General features: G+C 43.7%; 1 protein-coding gene across 2 annotated transcripts; it reads right to left on the bottom strand.

The window, feature by feature from the left end:
- Positions 1 to 2901: 2901 nt before the first annotated feature.
- Positions 2902 to 20223, bottom strand: DMBX1 (diencephalon/mesencephalon homeobox 1). Of its 2 annotated transcripts, none has more exons than XM_073357820.2 (4): positions 20070 to 20223; positions 13898 to 14076; positions 10975 to 11329; positions 2902 to 9240 (listed from the first exon to the last, which is right to left on the bottom strand). In XM_073357820.2, exons 1-4 carry the CDS (start codon positions 20221 to 20223, stop codon positions 8840 to 8842), a joined length of 1089 nt encoding a protein of 362 aa, XP_073213921.1. In that variant the 3' UTR covers positions 2902 to 8839. The 2 variants fall into 2 exon arrangements, with proteins under 2 accessions (XP_073213921.1, XP_073213920.1); XM_073357819.2 differs by having other exon boundaries at positions 13898 to 14093; positions 20072 to 20223.
- Positions 20224 to 24339: the final 4116 nt, after the last annotated feature.

Here is a 24339-nt window from a genome sequence, read left to right as displayed (position 1 = left end):
AATTACATTGAGCAGCAACGATGTGGTAGACACTGGATGTGAATCTTAGTCAGGAGTGCATTTTTATGAGAGTTTGAAAAATATATATGTATTTATTTGCATTGATATGTTTATATGGCTTTACATATCAACTTAGACAGGAAAAATTGAATAAAATGTCTCAGGTCTGGGAAATGAGAGGAGATTATGAAAAGCAGATTTAATTCGGCACCGTTTTTTGATGTTTGTGGCACATTTCATCACATTGCCGGAGACACCCAATTACACAGTTTGAAGAGGAATCAGCAAATGGGGTATCCATGGGAGAATATTAACTGTGGTTGGGTTTTTTTTTAATTCCCCCTTCCTACAGCAAATATTATGTATGCGTTATGGAAATGGATCAAAATACCACATATGCTCTTAATATTGAGCTCTGAATCTTTCTCAAATAGTCTTATTTTTTCTCTGACATATTTTTCTGGAACAAACCTGTCAGTAATTTTAGGGGATGGCTTTCCTGGCCTAGGCATCAGGTATGATTTCCTGGAACTATAGATTCCAGTCTCAGAAGGGGTTGATTGAGCCTTTGGCCCTGTCGACTCCCTGTTGTAACAGAGTCAGAGGGCCCAGTCACAGGGCAGTTGTCCTCTCACCAGGTGCCATTATGATCAAAATAGAGTCAGAACCCGTATGTCTCTCAACAGCCACGTTGAAACCAGGAATTGACCAAGACTTTAGCCCACTGCCGGTTCTATCTGTACTGCAGCTTTTTAGTGTGTTATATTTTGAGTAGGGTGACCACATGTCCCGGTATTAGGGGCTTCGTCTTATACTTCATCACCACACTCAAAAAAAAGTGTCCCGATTTTTCACACTTGCTGTTTGGTCACCCTATACCTGGGGCAGGGGACAACTGTGTTATAGCTAGAGTTGGTTGGGAATTGTTCAAAGGTCTGTTTAGAAAAAAATGTTCTGTTCCTGACTCTGTCACTGGTTTCCTGGGTGACAAGTGGCATCACGCTCTCTGCCTCAGTTTTCCCATATGTAAAGCGGGGATAATGATCCTGTCCAATATAAAACTCTTTGAGATCTGTGGATGAAAATGCAATAGGCGCTAGCTAGTAATTATTTATTATGACATAATTTGCATTTCTTTGCCAAAATTTCAATATCTTTTCTGAAAATTTCAAAATTCGGAAGTGTTTTGAAAACAAGGACAAAGATATTTGTGAAAGTTTGGTCCGATTTTTTTTTATTGTTATTCAGCAATAAAGTTTAATTGAAAACTTGAATGTTGGTAAATTTAGTCAGAAAAAGTTTGGAAAAGTGAGTCTTTCCATTGGATTAACTGGGCATTGGATTAGGCCTTTTAACTCACAAATAGGGCAGGTGTGTTACTGCTCGCTGCACACCATCTGTACACTTTTCACTGGCTAGATAGATTGGTCTCCTTGTCCAAATGAACCTGGAGTTAATAGCAGAGAAAGAGTTTTATATAGATTTCTTCTTCACTTCCCTGAGACTTGCCAGCAACCATCATTTGTCATTCTTTGGGCTAAACTGTGACTTTGCCTGGAACAAGAAAGAGCACATCGTCGTGCTGTCGTAGGAACAGGTTCCTCCTTTACTCTGAGAGGCAAGTCCTCTGAACCAGCCATGTACGTGGTGTAGCCTAAATACGTTGGCACAATAAAGCTTTCTTGTCATTCAGCTGAAGAAGCCCTGGTATGTATGACCCCAGTGTGTTAGAAACAGTGATTCTGAAACATGGCAGCTGGAAATAACCAGTTAGGTTGGTGTGATGGGGTGTACTGGCCCTTAAAGACTAAAGGCTGGGGCAGAAGACGCTGTCCCAGGGATGTTGGTGTAAGCATGAGCTCAGGAGCTGCCCGAAACTGGAAGAGAAGAGGTGGTCCTGGGCAAAGGGGTAGTGGGGCCGGAATACCATTTTGGCATTTATACAGAAACTAAAATGGTACCCTCCGCACAGCGTGACATCGCACGCTGCCTCTGAGCACTGGGTGCGTGCTGACCGAGGAAGGAAGGCAGAGCCGGAATGCTAGGCTTCTGCTAGATAGAATAAAGGCTCCGCAGTCAACCAGCGTGGTGGAGATGGGCCCAAGCTATGGGGCTGCTAGAATGGACCTTGTGTTTGGGACGCTGAGGACTATTTTGAATTACTTTGGGCTACTGACTCAGTTTCCGGGGATGGCTGATGACTATCCTGAGAGAGACTGTACAGCACTCCTGAGGGGGCAGACAGAGGGCCCTGTGGAAACACCTCTGGCCACAAGAGAGAGTGAAATGAATGGTGGCCCGACTACAGTTGGCTATTCTATACCCAGCTGTCAATGAAGGTTCCCTACTCTGTGTTCTCTAGGGTTTTGTCTGGTCTGGTCTCCTAATTGACTCAACTATGGGGCTTTTTACCATGTGCAAGTTCCTCTGCATTAGGAAATTTCCCCATACACAATAGAATCATAGGACTGGAAGGGACCTTGAGAGGTCACCTAGTCCAGTCCTCTGCACTCATGGAAGGACTAAGTATTATCTAGACCCTGAGAGGTGTCTGTCTGACTTGCTCTTAAAAATCTCCAATGATGGAGATTCCAAAACCTCCCTAGGCAATTTGTTCCAGTGCTTAACCACCTTGACAGAAAGTTTTTCCTAATGGCCAACCTAAGCCGCCATTGCTGCAATTTAAGCCCATTGCTTCTTATCCTGTCCTCAGAGGTTAACGAGAACAATTTTTCTCCCTCCTCCTTGTAACAACCTTGGCATAATAATGATGATATTCAGCCAAAATGGCCACAAAGCCAGCACAAAACAATTCAGGCCACTCACCACCTCAATTTCTGTCGATCCGCCCAAATCACTTTTAATGAATGACTTGCGAGGGGCAAACAAGCTTTCCTTGCATTTTTTTTTATTAGCTGAGTATGAAAACAAGCACTAACTATACAGAAAGCAAGACTGGCACAAGTGGTACATAGTATCATGCGGCCGCTTTTTCAAAATGAATATAAATTCTTGGTTTTTCTTTTAGCTATCAGAATAAATAAATATACACATGTTTGGGTTTGCAGAGAGTGACTTCTAAAGCACAAATTGTTACATTACAGCTTAATTTTACAGCAGTTTGTACAGTACATAACTTTGATTTTTTTCCCTTTAAAAGTCTTTGTTCCTTTGCAAGATATGTTTGACACACACATGGTTACACTTTGGAGCTAACTGGACAACTCTGGTCAGTAGTCAAAAGGGCCATCAATACTCTTGGAGAAGAAATACTAAAAAATTACTTTAAACTGCAAAGACACATCTAAACTTCAGCAGCATACGGCAGCCCTTCTCAATAGCTAGAAAGGTTATGAAAGGTGTGGCCATGAATAGTACACCAAACAGGAGATTAACTTCCTGTGGAGCTAATTAATGTCTTTATCAAACAATTTACAAATGGCTGTTTCACTGGGTGTGTAGTAGATCATCTAGGCTGGAAAGATGGTCTATTTTGAGTATACTACAAATATGCTGTATTCTCGGGCTGGGTTTTGTTCTCAGTTACATAGATGTGAATCTGGCATTACTCCAGTGAAGATGCTGGAATTACTCCAATTTTACACCAATACAATTGAGAGCAGAGTCTGGTTCCTCCTCCAGCTTTGATAAGTAATAACTGATTTCGCTCCCCGGGGCTCGTAGACACCGATAAGATTTCATGCAAGTGGCCAATCCTGAACCTGGTTGACACTTTTGGGCATAGGTCAGCACAGGTCCATTGGAGTCAATGGAGTTGCAACTCATTTACGGGAGTGGAGACTTTGGCCTCTTTGTCTTTAAATCAAGGTTAAAGCTGTCCCTTGGCGTAGTGTGAGAAATCTGAGAACGAATTGAGTGGCTCTGGCCATATGGTCAAGTACAAAACAGTGGATCTACAGAACATCTGTTGAATATACAGAATGTTAATTGTTACTAGATTTGGTTTTGAATCTGATGGAGAATCCTTCCCAGTTGCTGTGGTAGGATTCCTTCACCTTTTCTCTTTCCCGAGTCTATCATTGTGCTTTGGTGTGAACCTCAGTCACTTAAGAAATAAATAGTTGTTTAGATGTATCAAACAACACAGGCTTTTTGTCTCCTTCCAGAGTAAATTGTAAAGACCGGCAAAGAGGCACACAAGGGGTAAAAAGACTAACACAGCTTGTATAGCCAAAAGGAAAATTCTCTGAATTCACTAGTTTTGGCTGTATAATTAGACCTTTATATCATGGTGGTTTTGATTTTGGTTTTCCTTCATAAAGGTTTGTTTAATCCTTTCACACATTAAACTCCAAGGACCATCTTTTTGTCTCCAGTCTTTGTTAAAAACTCTGTCATGTCAATGAGAGTCTGATGCAATGCTCCAGGGTAGAAAACAGCCCCAAATTCCCCACTTATGCCCGTGCCACTTGGGTGTTTCCTGATCAGAGATGCACAAGTCTGTTTGGCTGCCATGGTTACAAGAACCTAGAACCGGCAGAAATTCTTCAGATGTTGAAATTTTTAAAGTAAAAAAATAATAATGTTGATGTAACATTTGCAGTTTTTTCAACCATCTGTAGACCTGCCTGAAATGTTTCAAATTGGAAATTTTGAATTTTTGGGGGGGAAAAGAAATGCAGACAAAATTTGCCCCTTTTATTTTAAATTCAGGAATTTCAAAGATTGTTTGCAAATAAATCCCCTGCCTTTTCCCCTCCCAACCAGCACTAAAAGAACCTTCTATGGTAGCAGTCCTACTCAGAATCAGCATTTCTTCTCTAAGCATCTAATTCTACACTCTTTTACTTAGAACAAAACTCCCACTGATTTCATTGGTCCCAGGACATTTTCCTTGCATCACAAGTTAGTCAGTCTTACTGCAAACTCCTACTCTGCATTGTTTTAACCCTTTTACTCAGTAGTTTTCTCAGGTGGGATCTGATCCTATGAGGCATAGAGGCTCGCAGCAATTCACAGGATGGGCTCGTACTTGGAAAATCTATTCTGAACGCAAAATTGTAGGTTTTGGCCATATGTGGTGCAGAGGGAAGGTAATATGAGCAGAGCTAGAGGGGAAAACAAAAATCTCATGCACATTGACACAGTCCCCCGGTTCATATTCTTTTCATGGCCCATGTAAAATAGAAGTTGTGGAGATTCTGGAGGTCCTTGCCTAGTCATCGATAAGGAAGCCAGCATGTTCATTCCAACATCTATGCTATGCGTTTTGTTTGGGGAATATTCTTCTCCCCAAACAATTACATAAACCATAAAAGTTAATATTTGACCGTTCGCTGTGGACTACAAAACCCTGCTAAGTAAAAAAAAAAAACCAAACATTTCATTCAGCCCCAGCGTAGTGACACTGTCAGGGTGATGGTGGGAGAGGCGTAGGGTTTGTTTTTGTTTTTTTCAGTGCACTACTTCTGCTTGGAATGCTAGGACAACAACTTGAAAGCAAGATAAAGATATAGCACCGTCTAACTTGGGAGGTGCTCTCTGCACTGATCATTACACTGTCTTCTACTTAAGTGACATTTGGGTCTTAGTATCTGCACTACATGTGATGTACACGTGGCATGTCAACATCTCATGCGAACAAGTGATCAAAGGGGAAAAATTGTGAACCAGAAAATTTTGACCAGATCTATGGCTGATTTAAAGTGGTGGTGGTGGTGGTGGGAGTTAAAAAGGGGGAAATCTTCCAAAAAGATCATTGAAAGTTTTTCTCAGTTTTGTTTTTGAAAATTCATCAAAACTTTGAAATTCAGTCTAGTTTGGTTGAATGTAAGAGAAGATGGAACAAGGGTACCAGATTTTGTCAAACTGAAATGAGGAGTGATTTGGAACAGGAATCTAATTTATTTGCATACCTACATCTCCTGGGAGTGGGATACATGATCTGTCTTCCTTAGGTATTTATGGTTGTGGGCTACACCGGCAAATTTGGCATAGACAGTCCTGGAAATAAACAAAAATGTACAACTTGGAAAGATTCCTCCCTAGAGAGTGATGAAGATTGAAATTCTCTGCCCCTGGATCAGCTGCCATTAGGATTAAAAGAAGACCAGGAGTCTGACTCACTGTTCTGTTGCTCCAGTTTTATCCATGTGTAACTCTATTGATTTTAATGGAGTGACCCAAGCAGAGAAGGGAAGGAACTCAGTGCTCAGAACAGGACCTGTCTCTTGGATACCAATGCTATCTCCGGAGATAAATGGGATTAGATATGTAACATGATACACATAAGGTTCAATGGATTGCTACACTGCGATCTTCCTGAGGCAAGATGACAAGAACCTTAGGGAAGTTTCTGCTTCCTCTGGAGGACTGAGGGAAGTTTATTGTAGGGTCAGGTGGGTGTATCTGCCACACTCCATTTCCTGAGCTTGCTGAGGGCTACAGGCAGAGGTCGGGCACTGATAGATTTTGATCCTTGTAATCTTCTATGGTGTGTTTCTATATCCCGTAGCGTAACGATATTAGTGTCCTGACCTGCAAAGGGATGTCACTGACTCCAGTCGCACCATATCAGAATTGAATGTCATGTCCCTTAGGCCACCCTTCTCGATGTCTCGCTCTATCACCCTTCCTGGTATGCCATCAAAGTTGGTGTGTGAGCATGAGAGGGAAGGAAAAAACAGCTTGAGTACCTCATCAGCTCAGTTCTGGGGGCAAAATTTAGCCTTGGGTGCTTAAAATGCTTTTCAGTTGCTCTGCTGTATTAAAACCATCTTCACACCTACCCACCATCATCCTTAGGGCAGTAGGAGTATGGGAGGAGAGGAAACAAAGAGGTAATTTGGGGGAAAATAAAATTAAAGCTCATATTTGGTGTCTGTCATTTTGGGTGGCAGGACCCAAGTGCTATAAAGAATAAAGACTGGGATTTTCAAGAAGGCCTCAGGGAGAGGGTGCCAATATGGTTTGGGTTCTTTGAAGATCCCAGACAAAATACCCGGTATAGGGCTGCATCTTGCAGCGTCGGTGACGTGCGTAATCCTGTCAACCACTCGAGCCGAATTAACATTTTCCATCAAAACGTTTGACTGAACTGAAGTTTACACAAACTTATTTCCACTTTTGTTGAAAATGTGTCTTCAATAACTCACTCCCCTGGGGGAAAAGAGTTCTTGTTGAAATTTTTCAAAGAGGGGGAGGGAAATCATTTCCCAACCAGGTCTGGTCACCACTGGTAACTCACCGAGAGAGACTTTGAGCAGAACAGCTTGAGAGAGACTGTTGTAGTCAAGCAGGTTGTATTCTTTTTTCCACATTTAGAGAAGTAAGTTGGCCATTATCCTCTGTGCTGGTGTAATCACACTGGTAATGGAACAGAGCTAGGCAAAACAGAAATCAATAAAAGCTTTTAGTTCATCAGATATCCATGGTGTGTATGTGTGTACATACACACACACACACGAATCACACATGGGCCAGATTTTAGCTGGTGTAAACTGGCATAGCTCCATTAACAGTATCAGCGATGATCAGGCTCATGTATAATTTTGATTCAGATCTTCAGCATCCCACTGGGTTGCAGGATGTCTGGATCTGGGATTTTGGTTTGGCCTTCTACCGAGAGGAATGGCCATTTGCAAAATTGAGATCCGCCTCTGGGTTTGGATTTAAGTCATCTCCTAAGCTCAGGAGTGTTCAGATCTGGGTATTGGTTCAGGTCCATCTCTAGCCTATCTGCATTCATTCTCTACTTAGTCAGTTTCTGAGACAAGCAGGGGAGCCCCCAGGGTTTGTGGTCTGAGGACAGAATTTGGCACGGAGGCAGTTTTCCTAAACACAGCTTGAATTAATCACGGTTTTGAGGAACCGCCACATAATGCAAATGGTGTATGAACACAGCAGGAGTTCATACCAACTTTTTATTGTTCTTTGTTGTCCAAGTTAGACCAAAATGCTTTTTTACACATCATTTATAAATAGCAGGGTGTACACTTCAGTGAAGAACAAAGCTGCAGCAACCTCGGTAAAAGTCTTGTGAATTTGACAAAATCCAGTGCTTTCCTTTTTCCTTGCTCTCTAACCATCAGAGCCCAGTGGCAAATTCTTTATCCTCTGTCTTCGAAGAAGTGCTTAAAAAAAAAAAAAAGTCCCTACCATCAGGAAGTGCTTTAACAGGAAACAACCCTTTACATCATTTCCTGGTGTTTGCAGGATTGCTTTTAACGGAGAACTGGAGAAGATATGATAATGGCATTCAGAATCTTTTCTCTGAATTTCTCTTGCTAGACTCATTCAGAACTCTAGCCAAAAAAGCACCACCCACTCAGAGCTTGCGGGGTTTTTTTTTTGATTGTAATTTTGATTCTAGCTACTACAAGTATAAATCTGAAAGGAAGGGGGAGGGAGGAAAGAGCAAAATGCTCCATAGTTCTGCATAAGGCATCACAGACAGCAACACACAAGTGAAGGATGTTTTCAACAATAGAATCTATATACAGTACGAAACTGGGGTGGGTGGGGGGGACTAGGTTTTCCAGAGAACAAAAACAAAACAAAAATCACAGTCGGCACATTATCACAGTATCAGCGAAAGAGGGATCTTTCTGGACATTAGTTTTAACATCTCGGTCCTCAGGAGAGTTTTTTAACATCTAAGTACATGCCCTCTTTCCTTCCTTATTAAATAGGGGGCAGGAGCAGTAAAATGGAGCGAGTGAAGAAGTAAAGGATTTAAAGTATCCCCCGAAAGGGAGCACCTTGATCCAGGTGGAGATGAGAGCTGTGCATTGACAAAAGAGCCACACGTTTAGTGCCAGCGGAAGGTGCCTTCTCTTGTGGCTGATGGTAGGGTGGGCATTCCCCTGCTGCCTTGCGGTCAGTTTGGTAAGGTGTCGAGTCCGAGGGAGGCAGCGTGCTGCTTTGCCCGGAGCCTTAGATTCTCAATACTTGTCGTTTTACTGTTCAGGGTAGGGAGGGAGCTAGACGCCTGCAAGATGGGCGAAGACCAGACCTGCTGGGCGTGGGAAAGCGACTGGTAATACGACTGGCAGTGGAGAGAGCTGAGGGGCGCCATGTTGACATTCATGCCCAAGTAGGGCATGGCCGATGGGGTCCCCATTTCAAAGGAGGAGTAATGGACCAAGTTGTTAGTGGCTGCCATGTGCTGGCGAAATTGCTCCTGGAGACGGAAGAGGCTCAGAGGTGAGGAGGAGTAGGAGCGAGTCTGAGGCATGCCGCTGCTGGAGGAAGGCGTCACCGTGGCGCTGATGGGAGAGTCTGTGTTAGAAGACAAGATGTAGGGAGGGGAGTTAGACATATGTGGTAGCTGAATAGAACAATCTCCCTAAGGAGGGTGGTGGTTGAGGTTAGACATATGTGGCAGCTGATTTACAGAGAAGGAGGAAGGAGAGGGGTGCAGTGGACCTTTTATACAAACTAAGTTCTCTGGAGCAGGGACAGAGTATGCAAATCACCTCACACATTTGAGCGCTAATTAACCAGAAGCCAAATTGCAGCGAGGGTGTTGATGAATTAATTATCTGGACCAGCGTTCCTGTAACTGCCTCCCCTGATCCTTTCCAGGCAAGGCTCAGACAAGCCCATGGAAAGCGACAAAGTGGGGCTATTATTGTGAAAACACAATAGAACCAGAATGGAGCACGGATTTTTCCATACTGACTGTTCAGAGGAGACCTTGGGTCCATGGTGGAGAAACCCAAGCAAGCGAGACTGGGGCCCTATAATACTCTTCCAAATGGCACCACTCAAGACACCTTTCAAGACACCATTCAAGACACCTTTTGTCAAAATACAAGAATGGGAAGGGTGCAGGGTTGGGGATGTCATTCAAGGAAATTGAAAAGTGACCAATTTAAATCTGACCAGAAAGGAAATACTTTTTCCACAGAAGGCACAAATTGGCCTGGGGAACTCATTGCCACAAGATATCTCTGAAACTGACAGATAAACAGGAGTCCCAAAAGGACTGAATATTCAAAATCAATAATAATAATTAATAATAATTTGGAAGAGGCATAAACTCTCATGTTTCATGTTATAAGCCAATCTCTAACTGATGAACACTAGGAAGAAACTTGCCATGGGCAGATTCTTCTATAGCTGCCCACTGCAAGAGCTGGCCACCATCAGAGTCAAGATTAGATGGCTCACTAGCTGGATACAGTCTGTCAATTTCTATGTTCCTCAGTAAGGGCCATCTCTGTATCCCTGGGGCTTTCCACTTCATTCTTGAGAGGGTTTACATGTGAGAAGGATGGACATATTTGTTCTGTGTTTAGTGGGGAAATGCATTGGCCAGGCATGAGCAAACCTGTCACTGTCTTCTCTGGAGAAAATAGGCCTGGTTGTCTGTCTTGCAGGTTTTGTGGTATATTCATAACAAGCTCTTGGAGGGCTAGGATTTGACCCCTTTCTGACCCTTTACAAGCCATTACAGTCCATCAGGAGAGGAGATTCTGATTCCATACTATGAACTATTTCTGTGCTAAACTCTTTGGTCATGTTTGCCCTACTGGGTCACACACAACTGGCACCTACCTCATTAAAGTGCCTGGCAGACCTGGCTTGCGAGAGGGAGCCAGGTTTTTTAGCAAGTGTGTATTCCCCAGGGGGCATTTGGACTCTTATCCAATGGGGAAGTGTGTGCCCAGTATGCCTGTGAATGGCATGCTGTCACTGAGCAGTGTTCTCCTGTTCTCATCTAATCTAACAGGGAGATCTCAGCCCTCTCTGCACTGGGACCCCATGTTACAACAGAGAGGACCTCCCTGCATCGCGTCTAGACATAAAGAAAGGAAGAATGGTCATCACACACCTGGACCAGTTTGTTTTCCTCCCCGGGGATTGTGACCTCCCGCTTCCAGGCTGGGGGAAGCCCATGATCTAGGGCATATCATACTGCACTAGCCAATACTCAGCCTCTGGGATTACAAATGCTTGGCTCCCAATCTGGCCCTGTGACCAGGCCTCCACACGCACATTGACCCTCACCTGCTTTTGGACTGGCTATCTTGCAGTTCAGAGCCTTGCTCTCCACACCGGGACCTTTGTCTGCTTTGGACTCCTCCAAGGGGTTCTTAAAGTCCTCCTCTCTGTCCGTCTGGTCCTCCGCTGCGGACTCGCTGGCCGACTGCTCCGACAAGGTGAGGTTCAGCTCCGTGCTCACTGCGCTCGGCTGGCTCTGTGGCTTGTCTGTGTCAGGGGTGGACGTCTGGCTTTCCAGCACAAGAGCTTCTGTCTTCCCCTCGCCGTGGCTCCCTTCTGAGTCCTTCTGCTTCTGCAGCTGCTCCTTCTGGAGGCTGCGCTGTTTCTTCCGGAATTTGGCTCTTCTGTTCTTAAACCAAACCTTCGTAGCGCAAACAGCCCCAGGGAGACAGGATAAAAACCCCAGTTAATGCAAAAATCAAAAAGTCAAATAGACTGGGATTTTGAAGAGAACCCCAGGCACCACTGCATTTCAATGGAATTTGGGGGCCTAACTCCCTTAGATATGTTTAAAATCCCAAGACTTAATGCTGGTTCTTTAAGAAAACACAGCTCCGTCAAGAAAAAAAAAATCACACGTGATGTATTAAACCATGCCTGTTACCCACAGACCTGAGATATTAAATAGGTAGAGAGCACAATGTTTCGCTAGCTTTCCAAAAACAGCCTATATCACGTTAATTTGTACCAAAACTACGCAGAAACACAGTCAGAATAAGTCATACTATAGAGGACATACATATGCATTAATTACTGCCAACACTTTAGATTATTTGTCTTGAATGATTAGCTGAATGGATTTAAATAACAACAACTTCTTATGTAGTGCTTTTCATCTCAGGAGATCTCAGAGCTCTTTACAATGTAGGTCTATAGTCTTATCCCCACTTTACAGATGGGGGAACTGAGGCACAGAGGGGGGAAGTGACTTGCCCAAGGTCACCTAAGAGGCCAGTGGCAGAGCTGGGACTAGAGCCCACATGTCCTGAGTCTCAGTGTTCTGTACACTAGAATACTCTAGAGTCTCTAGACTGTAAGCTGTTTGGGGCATGAAGTATGTGCATGCATATTAACTAGCAGTAATACCTTGATCCCTGAGTGTGGACTCTAAGTGCTACCACAAAACAAAATGATAAATTTTGCAATTTAACTGATTTTGTTATATATGTTGTATGCAAGCCCCCTCTATGATGAATGCACGTCTGTTGTGGTATTGTGGTGTTTCGAGACTGAACTGGGAACCAGGTCTCAAGTGGTTTGTACCCTGGCTGGGCCAAATATATATCATCTGTGTGATGCCATGTCTCACATTAAGATATCTGGTCTAATCCATTAAAGCTATACAGCAGGACGTTTGTATCTGATATCATGGGACATTTGACTCTAGTATGCCAGGTCAGGTGGTGAAGGAAGTTTCCTTGGTGGGAATTGAACCAATAACCCTTTGGAGCAAAGTCAAAGGTTCTTACTCCTAAGTTACAGGAAAATATCCAATTGCTAATACTCGTACAACCTCTGTTCACAGCTCCAAGTCATGGTGTGTGTGTGTGTGTGAGAGAGAGACCTTTTCAACACAATATCCCAATGTATCTCAATTTGGGAATAAATTCAGGAGACAACCTGCTCAAGATTGTAATTCGTAGATTCCAAAGCCCGAAGGGACCATTGTGATCATCTAGTCTGATCTCTTGTATAGCCCCAGGTTGCAGAACTTCCCCCAAGTAATTCCTAGAGCAGATCTTTGAGAAAAACATCCAATTTGAGTTTAAAAATCAATGATCGCGAATCCAGCACAACTTTTGGTAAATTGTTCCAATGGTTAATTGCTCTTACCATCAAGAATTTACACCTTATTTAGCCTGAATGTGTTGAACTTCAACTTCCAGCCATCCAATCATGTTATATCTTTTTCCGCTAGATTGAAAGCTCATGTCCCCTTCCCATTTGTCTCCTTTAAGGCTGGCCTGCTATGTAGCACCTTAAACCCATACTGAGCAGGCATTCATACTATCATTAAGTCATGCGACACATTCGTATTTGTAGGGCTAGGTGAGAAGTGGTTTTCCCATCCCACAAGGATTTGAGATTTTGAAGAATATTTTCACCTCAAATTGTGACAAAAAGTCCATCTCAAATTTTCAGGAACAAATAATAAATTCAGCTCAGGTCCATCAAAATGAGGTTTTGTTTGGACAATTCTGTTTTGGTTCTGATTTTTGTCCTTTCTATTTTCCTTTTTTAAAAGATAAATTTCTCAAGAAGAGTAATGTTGATCCAAAACCTAGAACTTTTCAAATTTTGTTTTTTTGTTTTGAAAACATCTCATTTTGACAATTTCTAAGCTTTTTTTATTATTATTATTTTTTAATTCAAACTGAAAAACCCCTCATAACCAACCACCTCTTTCAAACAATTTCAATTCGGATGAATTGGCAGTTTCCACTGCAAAAAGTTTTGTGAAAAATTTCCCGACCAGCTCTCGTTATTTGTTTCACTGGAGGAGAACAGAAAATGTTGGACAGATGGTCTGAGATGTTATAAATATTGACATGGTTGGGAGGGAACAGCTGGAATTACTTGTGCTCCCAGGCCTCTGAGGATGCCAGAGAAACAGTCATATAAGTAAATAAATAAATAAGTTGACTTTTGTGGCCATTTCCCCTCCAAAGAGAGTTGGAAGCACAAATGAAAGCCAGGGCTACCCTCAGACAACACAAACCCTCAAAAATGTGTGTGTGGATTGTTTCTTTTGCAGCTCCCTGAGTCTGAAGGAAAGATTTAAGTCCAGTTTTTGCTGCAGAGAAAACCCTCCTCCTTTGGTTACTATGGAAGCATTTTGAAAGAACTACAGATCAAGCCAACCCAGTGGGCCCTATTCGTATAGCTCTTAAATAGCCCTATTAGAGCAAGCAAGGTAGAATGTGGATACCTGTACTCTGGCTTCTGGTAGGTTGGTGCACATGGCCAGTCGTTCCCGCATCACCACATCTGGATAGTGAGTCTTCTGGAAAGTCTTCTCCAGGGCTTCCAGTTGTTGGGCAGTGAAGGCTGTGCGGCTTCTCCTCTGTTTGCGATGCTGGGATCCATAACGGGCCTCCAAAATGATGTCTTGAAATGTACAGCCGTTGGAAGACAAGAAAAGTGGCCAATTTAATTATTGGAATTTGCATGTTGACATCTGAAATAAGGCCCGTCACTGGCACGAAACAAACAAGGAGGTGGGGATTGTGGCCTAAAGGTGGAGCAGTTCTCCCAGTGGCCCTGATCTTGTTCTCATTGAAGTCCACTAGCTTCAATTCTGCAGAGTCAGGCTCTGTGTCAATTAATGGGGTGAGGACATGTAACTCATAAAACAGCTGCCTCTGTTCTGTTTTGTTTTGGGGGTTTTTTGGGGTCCAGCTGTTAGGAGGCACACTGCTGTCAGAACTAGAGGTCACTTTGGCTTTTGTTGTCTCTCATATATAGCTTATCACTGTCCTCAGAGCACTAAGTTGGAGAGCCAGACTTTAAGGTCACGGGCCCTGATACAGGAAAACACATACACATATACTTAAGTCCCATTGATTTCAATGCACAGGCTTAAGTGCTTTTTTAAATAGGGACGCTTTAGTGAAAGTAGGCCTATATGTTCCCATCCTCTCAACTCCCCCCACATCAACCCATGTTCTTTGGCAGGGTAATAAGTCTTGTGGATAGGAGGGAAGTGGTAGACATGGTCTATCTTGATTTTAGTAAGGCTTTTGATACTGTCTCACATGACCTTCTCAGAAAAAAACTAGGGAAATACAACCTAGATAGAGTTACTATAAGGTGGGTGCAGAACTGGTTGGAAAACCCTTCCCAAAGAGTATTATTAGTGGTTCACATTCAAGCTGGAAGGACATATTGAGTGGGGTCTCGCAGGGATCAGTTTTGGTTTCTGTTCTGTTCAATATCTTCATCAGTGATTTAGATAATGGCATACGGAGTACACACTTATCAAGTTTGTGGACGATACCAAACTGGAAGGGGTTGCAAGTGCTTTGGAGGATAGGATTAAAATTCAAAATGATCTGGACAAACTGGAGAAATGGTCTGAAGTAAATAGGATGAAATTCAGTACGGACAAATGAAAAGTACTCCACTTAGGAAGAACAATCAGTTGCATACATACAAAATGGGAAATGACTACCTAGGAAGGAATACTGTGGAAAGGGATCTTGGGGTCATAGTGGATCACAAGATAAATATGAGTCAACAGTGTAACACTGTTGCAAAAAAAGCAAACATAATTCTAGGACGTGTTAGCAGGAGTGTTGTAAGCAAGACATGAGAAGTAATTCTTCCGCTCTACTCCGCACTGATTAGGCCTCAACTGGAGTATTGTGTCAAGTTCTGGGCTCCATATTTCAGGAAAGATGTGGACAAATTGGAGAAAGTCCAGAGCAGAGCAACAAAAATAATTAAAGGTCTAGAAAACATGACCTATGAGGGAAGATTGAAAAAAATTGGGTTTGTTTAGTTTGGAGAAGAGAAGACAGAGAGGGGACATGATAACAGTTTTTAAGTACATAAAAGGTTTTTATGAGGAAGAGGGAGAAAACCTTAACCTCTGAGGATAGACAAGAAGCAATGGGCTTAAATTGCAGCGAGGGCGGTTTAGGTTGGACATTAGGAAAAACTTCCTAGCTGTCAGGGTGTTTAAGCACTGGAATAAATTGCCTAGGGAGGTTGTGGAATCTCCATCATTGGAGATTTTTAAGAGCAGGTTAGACAGACACCTTTCAGGGATGGTTTAGATGGTCTAGATAATTACTTAGTCCTGCCATGACTGTAGGGGACTGGACTAGATGACCTCATGAGGTCCCTTCTAGTCCTCTGATTCTGTGTCTCAGAGGACATACAAGACCAACAGGGTGCTGATGGGGAGGAGTTAACCCAGCTAATTGGACTTGATGCAAAAGATGGATTTTAAAGGGACCCCATGCCAACTTAGGTGTGACCCAAATTTGAGATTTTAATGGTTGTTTATAGAAGGCTAAAGTTTGCTAGACAATTTCAAGGACAAAAGGGGCTTAACTTTTATAACCTGGTCTTCTTTTTAGCCTCCATGTTTTAGAGGACTCTTTAAAATAACTGTATAGAGAGATAGAGAGAGACAGACCTGGTCCCGAAGAGCTTACTTTTAAAATAGGCAAGACACACAAAGAATGGGAGGGGAAACTGAAGTGACTTGCCGACGTTCCGTGACAGAACCAGCTCTCCTGAGTACCAGTCCGGAGTCCTAGTCACTGACTCACCCGTCCTTTCCAAGCAGATGAGCTCGTTAGGTGTCTCAAGGATACAGATTATGCCTTCAGTTTGTTTGTGCCCACTAAACTGGGGATGCAAAAAATTAGGTATGGGCTGGAAAAAATCAGGCCTCTCGATTCTGCCACTAAAAGCTCAATAAATAAGAGGGGTTTATGAAAGCTACCAGGAGTAGACATGTGTTTAGGGTTGGTTTTTGAAAAGTCAATGAAAATGAAAATAGGCTGGTTTTATTTTAAATTCTGCAACCCAAACGCAACACTGTGGTCGCGCATGGGAATCAGAGCTAAATGGAGCAGTAGTGATTCCCGGTCTAAGATGAAGTGCAAAAGAAGTAAACAAAGAGCCTGAATGAGAAATACATTTGATTTTTTTTTCCTGTTTAAATTCCAGCTTTAATAGTCTATGGCATCATTTTTAATACAGCTAAGAATGTGATCGTTCAGACAGAGGGAATGGACACACTAGAAAGCAAACCTAATTTTACACAGGCAGAGTAAGACTCTTGTTTTGCGGGCGTTGCTATTTATGTGAGCTTTTGTCGTAAGTCCCATGGCATGAATGTAAACAATAAAACAAAGCCGGCTGTCAGGCCAACCCCAGAACCACACAGTTTGGTTCCAAATATGTTAGTTAACGAGCGTAGCAAATGAGCTTTGCGTTATTTGAATATTCCAGTTCCAAACTTCCAGCTGTTTCATTCTAGGCCAGATTCTATGATGCTTCCCCAGACTATTGCCAAAGTAAGAGTGGTTTTGGTGACCCAGGGAAGGCTCAATCAGGCTAAAAGTTTCCAGAAGAATACAAAACAAAGAGACCTCTGCATTCAAGGAAGCAATGAGTTATTAGATGCCAGTAATACAGCCACTTTTGTAGGAGAAGGCAGCAAGTATCCTTTATGCATTCAGAAATACCTCACAATGCTGCCTGGCTGCTTTTCTGAGGAAAGGAATATTCTTTCAGGACAAGAGATCCCTACAATATTTTTGTTAAGTCCCATGGCATCTAACTTTAATACATCGGGTATCAAAACCAAGGAGGAGAGACCATGGTTTAACATCTACTGGCTGGAATATTCCCAACATTCCACAGTGGAGGTTAAACCTGCCAGTTTCTCAGAGGTGGTGGCTCAAATATTTAATTTGGCTACTAACAAGGATCTAGACAACAATTATTTCAATGCTTTAACTATGTTTTCAGGTTCAGTGCAAGGAGGAGATTATGAATTGCAGGTGAGGCTTTGCAGTTACAATCTGAAACCTCTGTTTTCCAATTTAAGGTTGTTTGCTTTTGTGCTGGCTTATTCCTACTGTCCCCGGAAGGCAAGTGTGATCTATAACCCTGCGCTAAAAGATATTCAGTGGTAACAAAATGTGAACTAAGTAATCACGTTTGGAGCCTGCTTGCTTCGGTGTAAACTGAAGCCAGGTCCCCTCTGCCGCTCACCAGATTGGTGGAAGGTATATTTGAATCCGAAGAGGACAGTTTGACTAATTTACTGAAATTATCCAGATTAGTTCTCTTTGTTAACAAAAGGTTGAGATAAAATAAGTAGCCAGAAACCAACTTGAATCTTTGCTCTGAATATCAGTGAAAGGAGTCTGAATAGCTTCCCCCCGCTGATTTCAGCCACCCCTGTGTTTGCCTGTTTGTTTATAGCTAGGGCCAGAAATGTAAAACCACAGTGTATGAGCTAAGCTGTTTTCTTGGGATTTCCTGGTCAGAAGCCTTCCAAGAGATCCTTATTCTGTGTATTACAGTAGCACCTTGAGGCCCCCAAGTTTACTATCTGCTATATAAACACCTAGTGAAACAGTCCCTGCCTCCAACAGCTTACAAACTAAATAGACAAAGGGTAAGAGGTGAAACAGGCCCACGGAAGGGAAGGTGACTTGCCCAAGGTCGCGGAATCAGGCCCTCCTGACTCCCAATCCTTTGCCCTCTTTAGGGGCGAAAGTGGGCCGGTATAGTGTGCCAGTAAGAAGCCGATACCGACCCGTACCCAGCCGACGTTAACGTCGCTACTCCTTTTGCCCCCCCACCCCCTCCCGGGCTGCTCATGGATGGGGGGCAAAAGGGGCAGCTGCCCCAGGGCTGGTGATTTAAAATAGCCCAGGGCTCCCAGCCGCCACCATCATGGCAGTGGCCAGAACCCCAGGCAGCACGGGCCAGGCAGCGCGGATGGGCTGGCTGGAGGAGGCTGACCCCCCGCCAGCCCCGCTTCTTCCACTCAAGACCCCGCCCCTTCCAGGGGCCTGGAGCCAGGCCCCTGTACTGGTAAGAATTTAATATTACTTTCACCCTGGCCCTATTCCAGGGGTACTCAAACTTCCTTGCACCACGACCCCCTTTCGAGAACCACAATTGCTACATGACCCCAGGGTGACCAAAGCCTGAGCCCACCTGACCCCAATGCCCTGGGCAAGGGGGCCAAAATCCGAGCCCCGCTACCCTGGCTGGGAGAGCCAAAGCCTGAGCACCATTGCTCCGGATGGGCGGGGCCAAAGCCCAAGCCCAAGGGCTTCAGCCCCAGGAGGGGGGCCTGAAACTTGAGCCCTGTCGCCCAGAGCTGAAGCCATTGGAGTTTGGTCCCGGACCCCAGGAAGTCTAACACCAGCCCTGGCGACCCCATTAAAATGGGGTCCCGACCCACAGTTTGAGAACCCCTGCCCTATTCACTAGACCACATCACCTCCATGAGATGTCTATCCCTCATTTATACGCTCAAGGACCAGGGAAACACCCAGATGCTTATCCACAGTTCTTGAGATTCATCTTCATCTAACCCTAGTTTATCAGTGAGTTCTGGCAGTCAGCTGGAGATTGCCTAGTTTTACTTACAACTTAGCAACTAGTTTTTCATACATTCTTGCAACACAGGTCGGGATGCAATTGCCCTCCAGCTGCCGCTCAGCAAGATCTGCCTTTCCATGCCAAACCCGTTAGATTGTGAGCTCTTCAGGGCAGGCCCCCCTAGCAACTGCCACATCAGGGCATTATTATTACTGTCCATGATTTGTACTGCAGTCGCAAGGAAGTGACCTCCAACGAGTCAGAGCCTGCATTGGGCACACACTACACAGTCCCTGTCCCACAGGGGACATTTTCTTGTCTGCTGCCCCTGCTAACTTTGTCCTATGCCTCCCGACCGTCGTCCTGTCAAGCCAGTAAGTGGGGTGTCTTGCACTGCTTAGTTCTCCTTTCAGTATTTCTACAGTGCTGTACATTGATACAGTGCTTTACAAAGGCTACATGGTGACATGGTCCCTCTTCTGAAGCTCTTACACTCTGATATAGATGTACCAAACCCCAGAGCGACAGATCGGGCAAGGGATGCTCTGGAGGGATCCAACATCAGAAGTGCTGATGGGAGAAGAGGGTTTGCAGGAGAGCAAGCCCTCGGTGGGACAAGGGCTTCAAGTGTACGAGGCAACATGGTACCACGTAGAGAATAAGCAAGTATCTAAGCCCGTCGGGTGAAATTCACCCCAGGGCCGATGGCTGGCACAAGGTCAATGCACCACTCCAAACCCACTTCCGCTCTGAAATAGGACATAGATGGGGCACTGGGCCTCTGCCCAGGGTGAATTTCACACTAAGGACCTAGTGGGTCTTTAGCGGGGGCCTCGTAGTTTGTATCTGTGCTCAGGGGTGAGTTGACTACCCAGGTATCTCTGATCCAGCCATATTTGTCCATGGGGATCTATATAGTTTGCTATAGAACACCCAGGCCTCTGTAAGATTCCGCACAGTGGAAGAGTCTCGCTCAGCGTGAGCCCGGCTCAATGCAAAAATCCATAAATTGTTCTTACCAGCCAGTCTCTCCGCCAGCGTGAGGGCATGCACCGAGGGTCTGTAGTCAGGGGCGTGCTGGGCTTGTTGTGCTGCCTGCTGGTGAAGGTTGTACATGGCACTCAGAGAATTCATGGCGTGAAGAGAGTAACCGTTCACTCCATAGTGCTGCATGGTGGCCTACCCCTAAAACAACCCAAGCAGAAAAGGCCTGGTTAGAAACTCATTCATTCCAATACAAAGGAGTTATTTAGAGGGAAGTTCTGTGGCCTGCTTACACGGGTGGTCAGACTAGACGATCGCTGCCGGCCTCTCTGAACAGTCTGATTAGTTAGATCCTTGGAAGCTTTGACGTGAAATACAAATAAGGCTCATGGGTCTTGACCCAAAGCCCACTGAATGAATGGCAAGGTCCTCGAACTGCGGTGAGCTTCGGGACCTGAGACAGCGATGCTGAGGTTAAAGTCAGCAATGAAAACAGCACGATATCTGCCCTGAGGCCTACCTGCCACCGTAGGAAACAGCATGTGAATGTATCCTCCAAAATAGTATTAGGAAATAAAAAGAATTTTTCCAAGTGACATTTAAATGAAAGGCAAAAAAATTGTGTGTGTGTGTGAGAAACTTGTGGTGAAATTGCTGATAATTGAGTGTATCTGGCATTTGGAGAGACTCAGTTTCCCCAATATCAAGGACATGCTTTGTAGACTATCCAACCCCCCCTCCCCTGTATTTTTCTGCTATTTACTCACTGGGCAACCTCAAAACAAGTCACTTTACCTTGCTGTGCCTTAGTTTCTCCATCTGTAAAATAGGGCTAATACCAATCTCATGGCGGTGTTGGGAGGTTGAATTAACTCATGTCTGTAAAGGAATTTGAGATCCTCTAATAAAAGGTGTTAAATAGAGATGAAATAGCAGTCACCAAGTGAGGATGGAGAAACTACAATAAGAGAAAGTGGCTGGGACAGTTCTCTTTAGGTTATTTACCAGCTTAAGATAGTGGCTGCCTGAGAAAGAAAACCATTGAGCTACCATCAGGTGCTGGAGGTCATGCCCAAGTCTCATTGACCTCAATTTGAGGTCTGAATCTGAAGGCAAAAGTTTAGCCTAAATCTTATCTTTGCATACATCTATTGTGTCAAATAAATTAACCATCATTACTCAAAGAACAACAACTTCTTTCTCTAAATTTCACCTTTATCCCCAACAAGTTTTCATTTTTCTATGTAAAAGATTTATACCACCAAGGAAAGGAATCTCAATACACAGGAGGGAGCGAATCCTCAGTCAAAGGTCTCATTGCCTGAGGACTTCTGGAATGCAAATCTAAACCTAAACTTACAAGGACTTCATAAGGCATCCATAGAACTTTTGTGCATCTGGAATCAGAAGCTGTATTGCTTTCTATGGGAGTTTGCAACAGAGTAGGATGTTTATGGGATCTCACTTACTGAGCAAACTAGGTGTCTTTCACTCGTGACTAGAATCAAAAGACCTATTCAGCTATCTTGTTCTTTTGCTGCATCGATGCAGGGAATGTTCCTTACCACAGAGATATTTCCATAGGTCCGAAACATTCTTGAGGCTTTATACAGTGCTGGAGTAATTTTGTGCAATCATGAGACAAACTGAAATCAGGACAGACAGGATTAACAATACGCAGACTGGAAATATGCCTGTTTTCCACAAAGCTCCATCCATATTGTCACCATTGAAGGAAAGGCCTTTCTAATACTCTAGACGAGTTACTCCATGGAAACCTGATCCAAGACCAGCCATATCCTGGACCTAGATTCAGTTTGTGGTGTTAGAACCTTCATACTGAACAGTTCTAAATTCACTTCAAGGCTGTTCTTCAGTCTTATATTTGAAGAAAACTAGCTGGCAGCTCAACATATCGCCCACATCACTCATGCTATAGGGTAAATTTCTCTCTTGCACAGACAGTGCACACAGAACCTATGTGCTAATTTAAGCCTTCAAAATGGAGCTTAAGTGGGATTTAAGCAGTGCAGAAGCCTTCTGCTAGTCTTCCGTATATGGGGACATTTTCTAGTAGCGTACACTAGTGAACAGGGCCAGAGAACTCAGAACCCGAGTCTGGTATAGGTAGCAGCATCAGTGAGTATTTGGGCCAGATTCTTAGTTGGAGTAAAAATAAATAATAAGCCGGGTAGCTCCACGGAAGTCTGTGGAACCAAGACAATTTGAACCAGCTGAGGGATCTGACCTTGGGCAGCTTCTGCATTTGCTCATCCAACTTAAAAGCTAGTGTATTTACAAACAACTGTAAGCCAGGTTCATGATCTGCATAGGAGGTTTTCAGAACCAGAGCTTGGATCAGTTTATTTTCTAATGCAGTTTGTACACCTTTGGCTGTAACTTAGAATCCCAAATAAACTGGTGTGTTTGGAAACCATCACTGAAATGGAAATTCCCCTTGCAAGACAGAATTATTAGAGAGGATTATTCATGGAGGATAGGTTCATCAATGGCAATTAGCCAAGGTGGGCAGGGATGCAACCCCATGCTTTGGCTGTCCCTAGCCTCTGTTTGCCAGAAGCTGGGAGTGGGTGACAGGGGACAGATCACTTGATGACTGCCTGTTCTGTTCATTCCCTCTGGGGCACCTGGCATTGGCCACTGTCAGAAGCCAGGATCCTGGGCTAGATGGGCCTTTGGTCTGACCCAATGTGGCCGTTCTGATGTGAGGCTCCATAAAGGCCCACTTTTTCCAATGGGAAAGCATTTTCTTTGGTAAGATTTCTATTTATTTGGTTGTTAAAAGGCTTTTCTCTGTGTTAAACTCTTCTTGCTGGCCTGGAAGAAAAGGCATACATTTGAAAAAGGAGATTTACAAATAGTTAAAGTAACATGAAACCAGTCAATAGATGTTCCAGTTTTCTCAATAACTGTCTGGAATGCTGCATTGGCAGATGACAGATGTAACTTCTTTGTAACCGTGCACAGTAAATACAGATTTCAGAGTAGCAGCCTTGTTAGTCTGTATCTGCAAAAAGAAAAGAAGTACTTGTGGCACCTTAGAGATTAACACATTTATTTGAGCATAAGCTTTCGTGAGCTACATGCATCTGATGAAGTGAGCTTTAGCTCACGAAAGCTTATGCTCAAATAAATTTTAGTCTGTAAGGTGCCACAAGTCCTCCTTTTCTTTTTTTAGTAAATACAGAGTGGCAGATAGAGTAATATGAAAGAGCCGGCTGGGATATCGGCATTCTGTGTTCATAGGCTATTTAATCTAGCAGATGTGAGTTAACCGAGATCGCACGTAGGCCCGCTTTCGTTGTCATTTACCTCTATGCACATTCCAAAACGGAATAAATTAAATATTTAAAAGACACAATGCAGCGATTTTTTTTTAAATTGAGAAGGCCATTCATCAAGCCACCGCTGGGTTTCACAAGCTGTCGAATTGTGCTTACATTGGTTAAAATAATCTTTATATTTCATTAAGCAACCAAATAAGCTGATCCTCCCCATCGGCTGTATAGATGGCTTTAATTTTCAAAATCTGCAAATGCATCTTTTATGTCTCTCTCTGGCTGGAGGGTCTGGGTAATAACCACAGCCAATTGGAGAATAAAAGCAGAGTTTGATTAGGTGTTACTTTGTGTAAATTAACGCCGGCCAGCAAAGGAGCAGATCCTAAGCTGTCATTGATTAAATGGGGCTTGGACCTTCATCTTCTAAATAATAGGGTGTAGCTTTCCTTTCCTATGCAACTCCTGCGTGTGCATGCCACAGCTGCCAAGAGGGGTCTGAGTCATGGAGAAAGGAAATGGGGACTGCGGGGGTTCTTATAAATTAGTTGTCTGCAATGAGTGTAAACATTATAGGGTCCAGCCATGCATTCCTTGTGCATCCAGAACTTCCATTGGATTTTGGGGTTGGGACTTAAAAGTGTGTCCTGCTGCTATATGTAACGCACACTGCAGGGAACAGTGGGTTTTACTGGAGCTGAGCAGAGTAGTAGGGATTAGTAAACAAAGATGTTTTCAAGGAAAGGCTGCCATTTACTTCCATCGGGCCTGGTCCAACTCTCTAGCTAACTGAGGATTGCAAGGTGCTCATTGCTCTCAGCTCAGTGATTTCAGCTGGGGTTGATGCTTATGACTTTGCAGGATTGGGCCCTACGTGTATGCTTTTTGTTGGCCTGATCCTTCAACCCTTACTTACCCAAGTATCCCTCGCTCATGCAAATCACCCCTTCTCAAGTCAGTGGAATTACTGGTGTGAGTGGGAATGGTGGGTTTAGGTCCCATGTAT

The sequence above is a fragment of the Lepidochelys kempii genome, chromosome 8 (assembly GCF_965140285.1).
Source record: "Lepidochelys kempii isolate rLepKem1 chromosome 8, rLepKem1.hap1, whole genome shotgun sequence".
In the NCBI taxonomy this organism is placed as follows: domain Eukaryota; kingdom Metazoa; phylum Chordata; order Testudines; family Cheloniidae; genus Lepidochelys; species Lepidochelys kempii.
Note: the sequence above shows the minus strand (reverse complement) of the source record. Positions and strands in the feature narration are given on the sequence as shown.

Bases quoted from the DNA above. Each gene is read 5' to 3' on its own strand.
- DMBX1 (XM_073357819.2), bottom strand. From the start codon at position 20,223: ATGCAGCACTATGGAGTGAACGGTTACTCTCTTCACGCCATGAATTCT. The intron at 11,330-13,897 runs GTATCCACATTC...TGCGCTACGAAG, and splicing joins TACCAGAAGCCAGAGTACAG to GTTTGGTTTAAGAACAGAAG. The intron at 9,241-10,974 runs GTGAGGGTCAAT...CTTCTAACACAG, and splicing joins GATAGCCAGTCCAAAAGCAG to ACTCTCCCATCAGCGCCACG.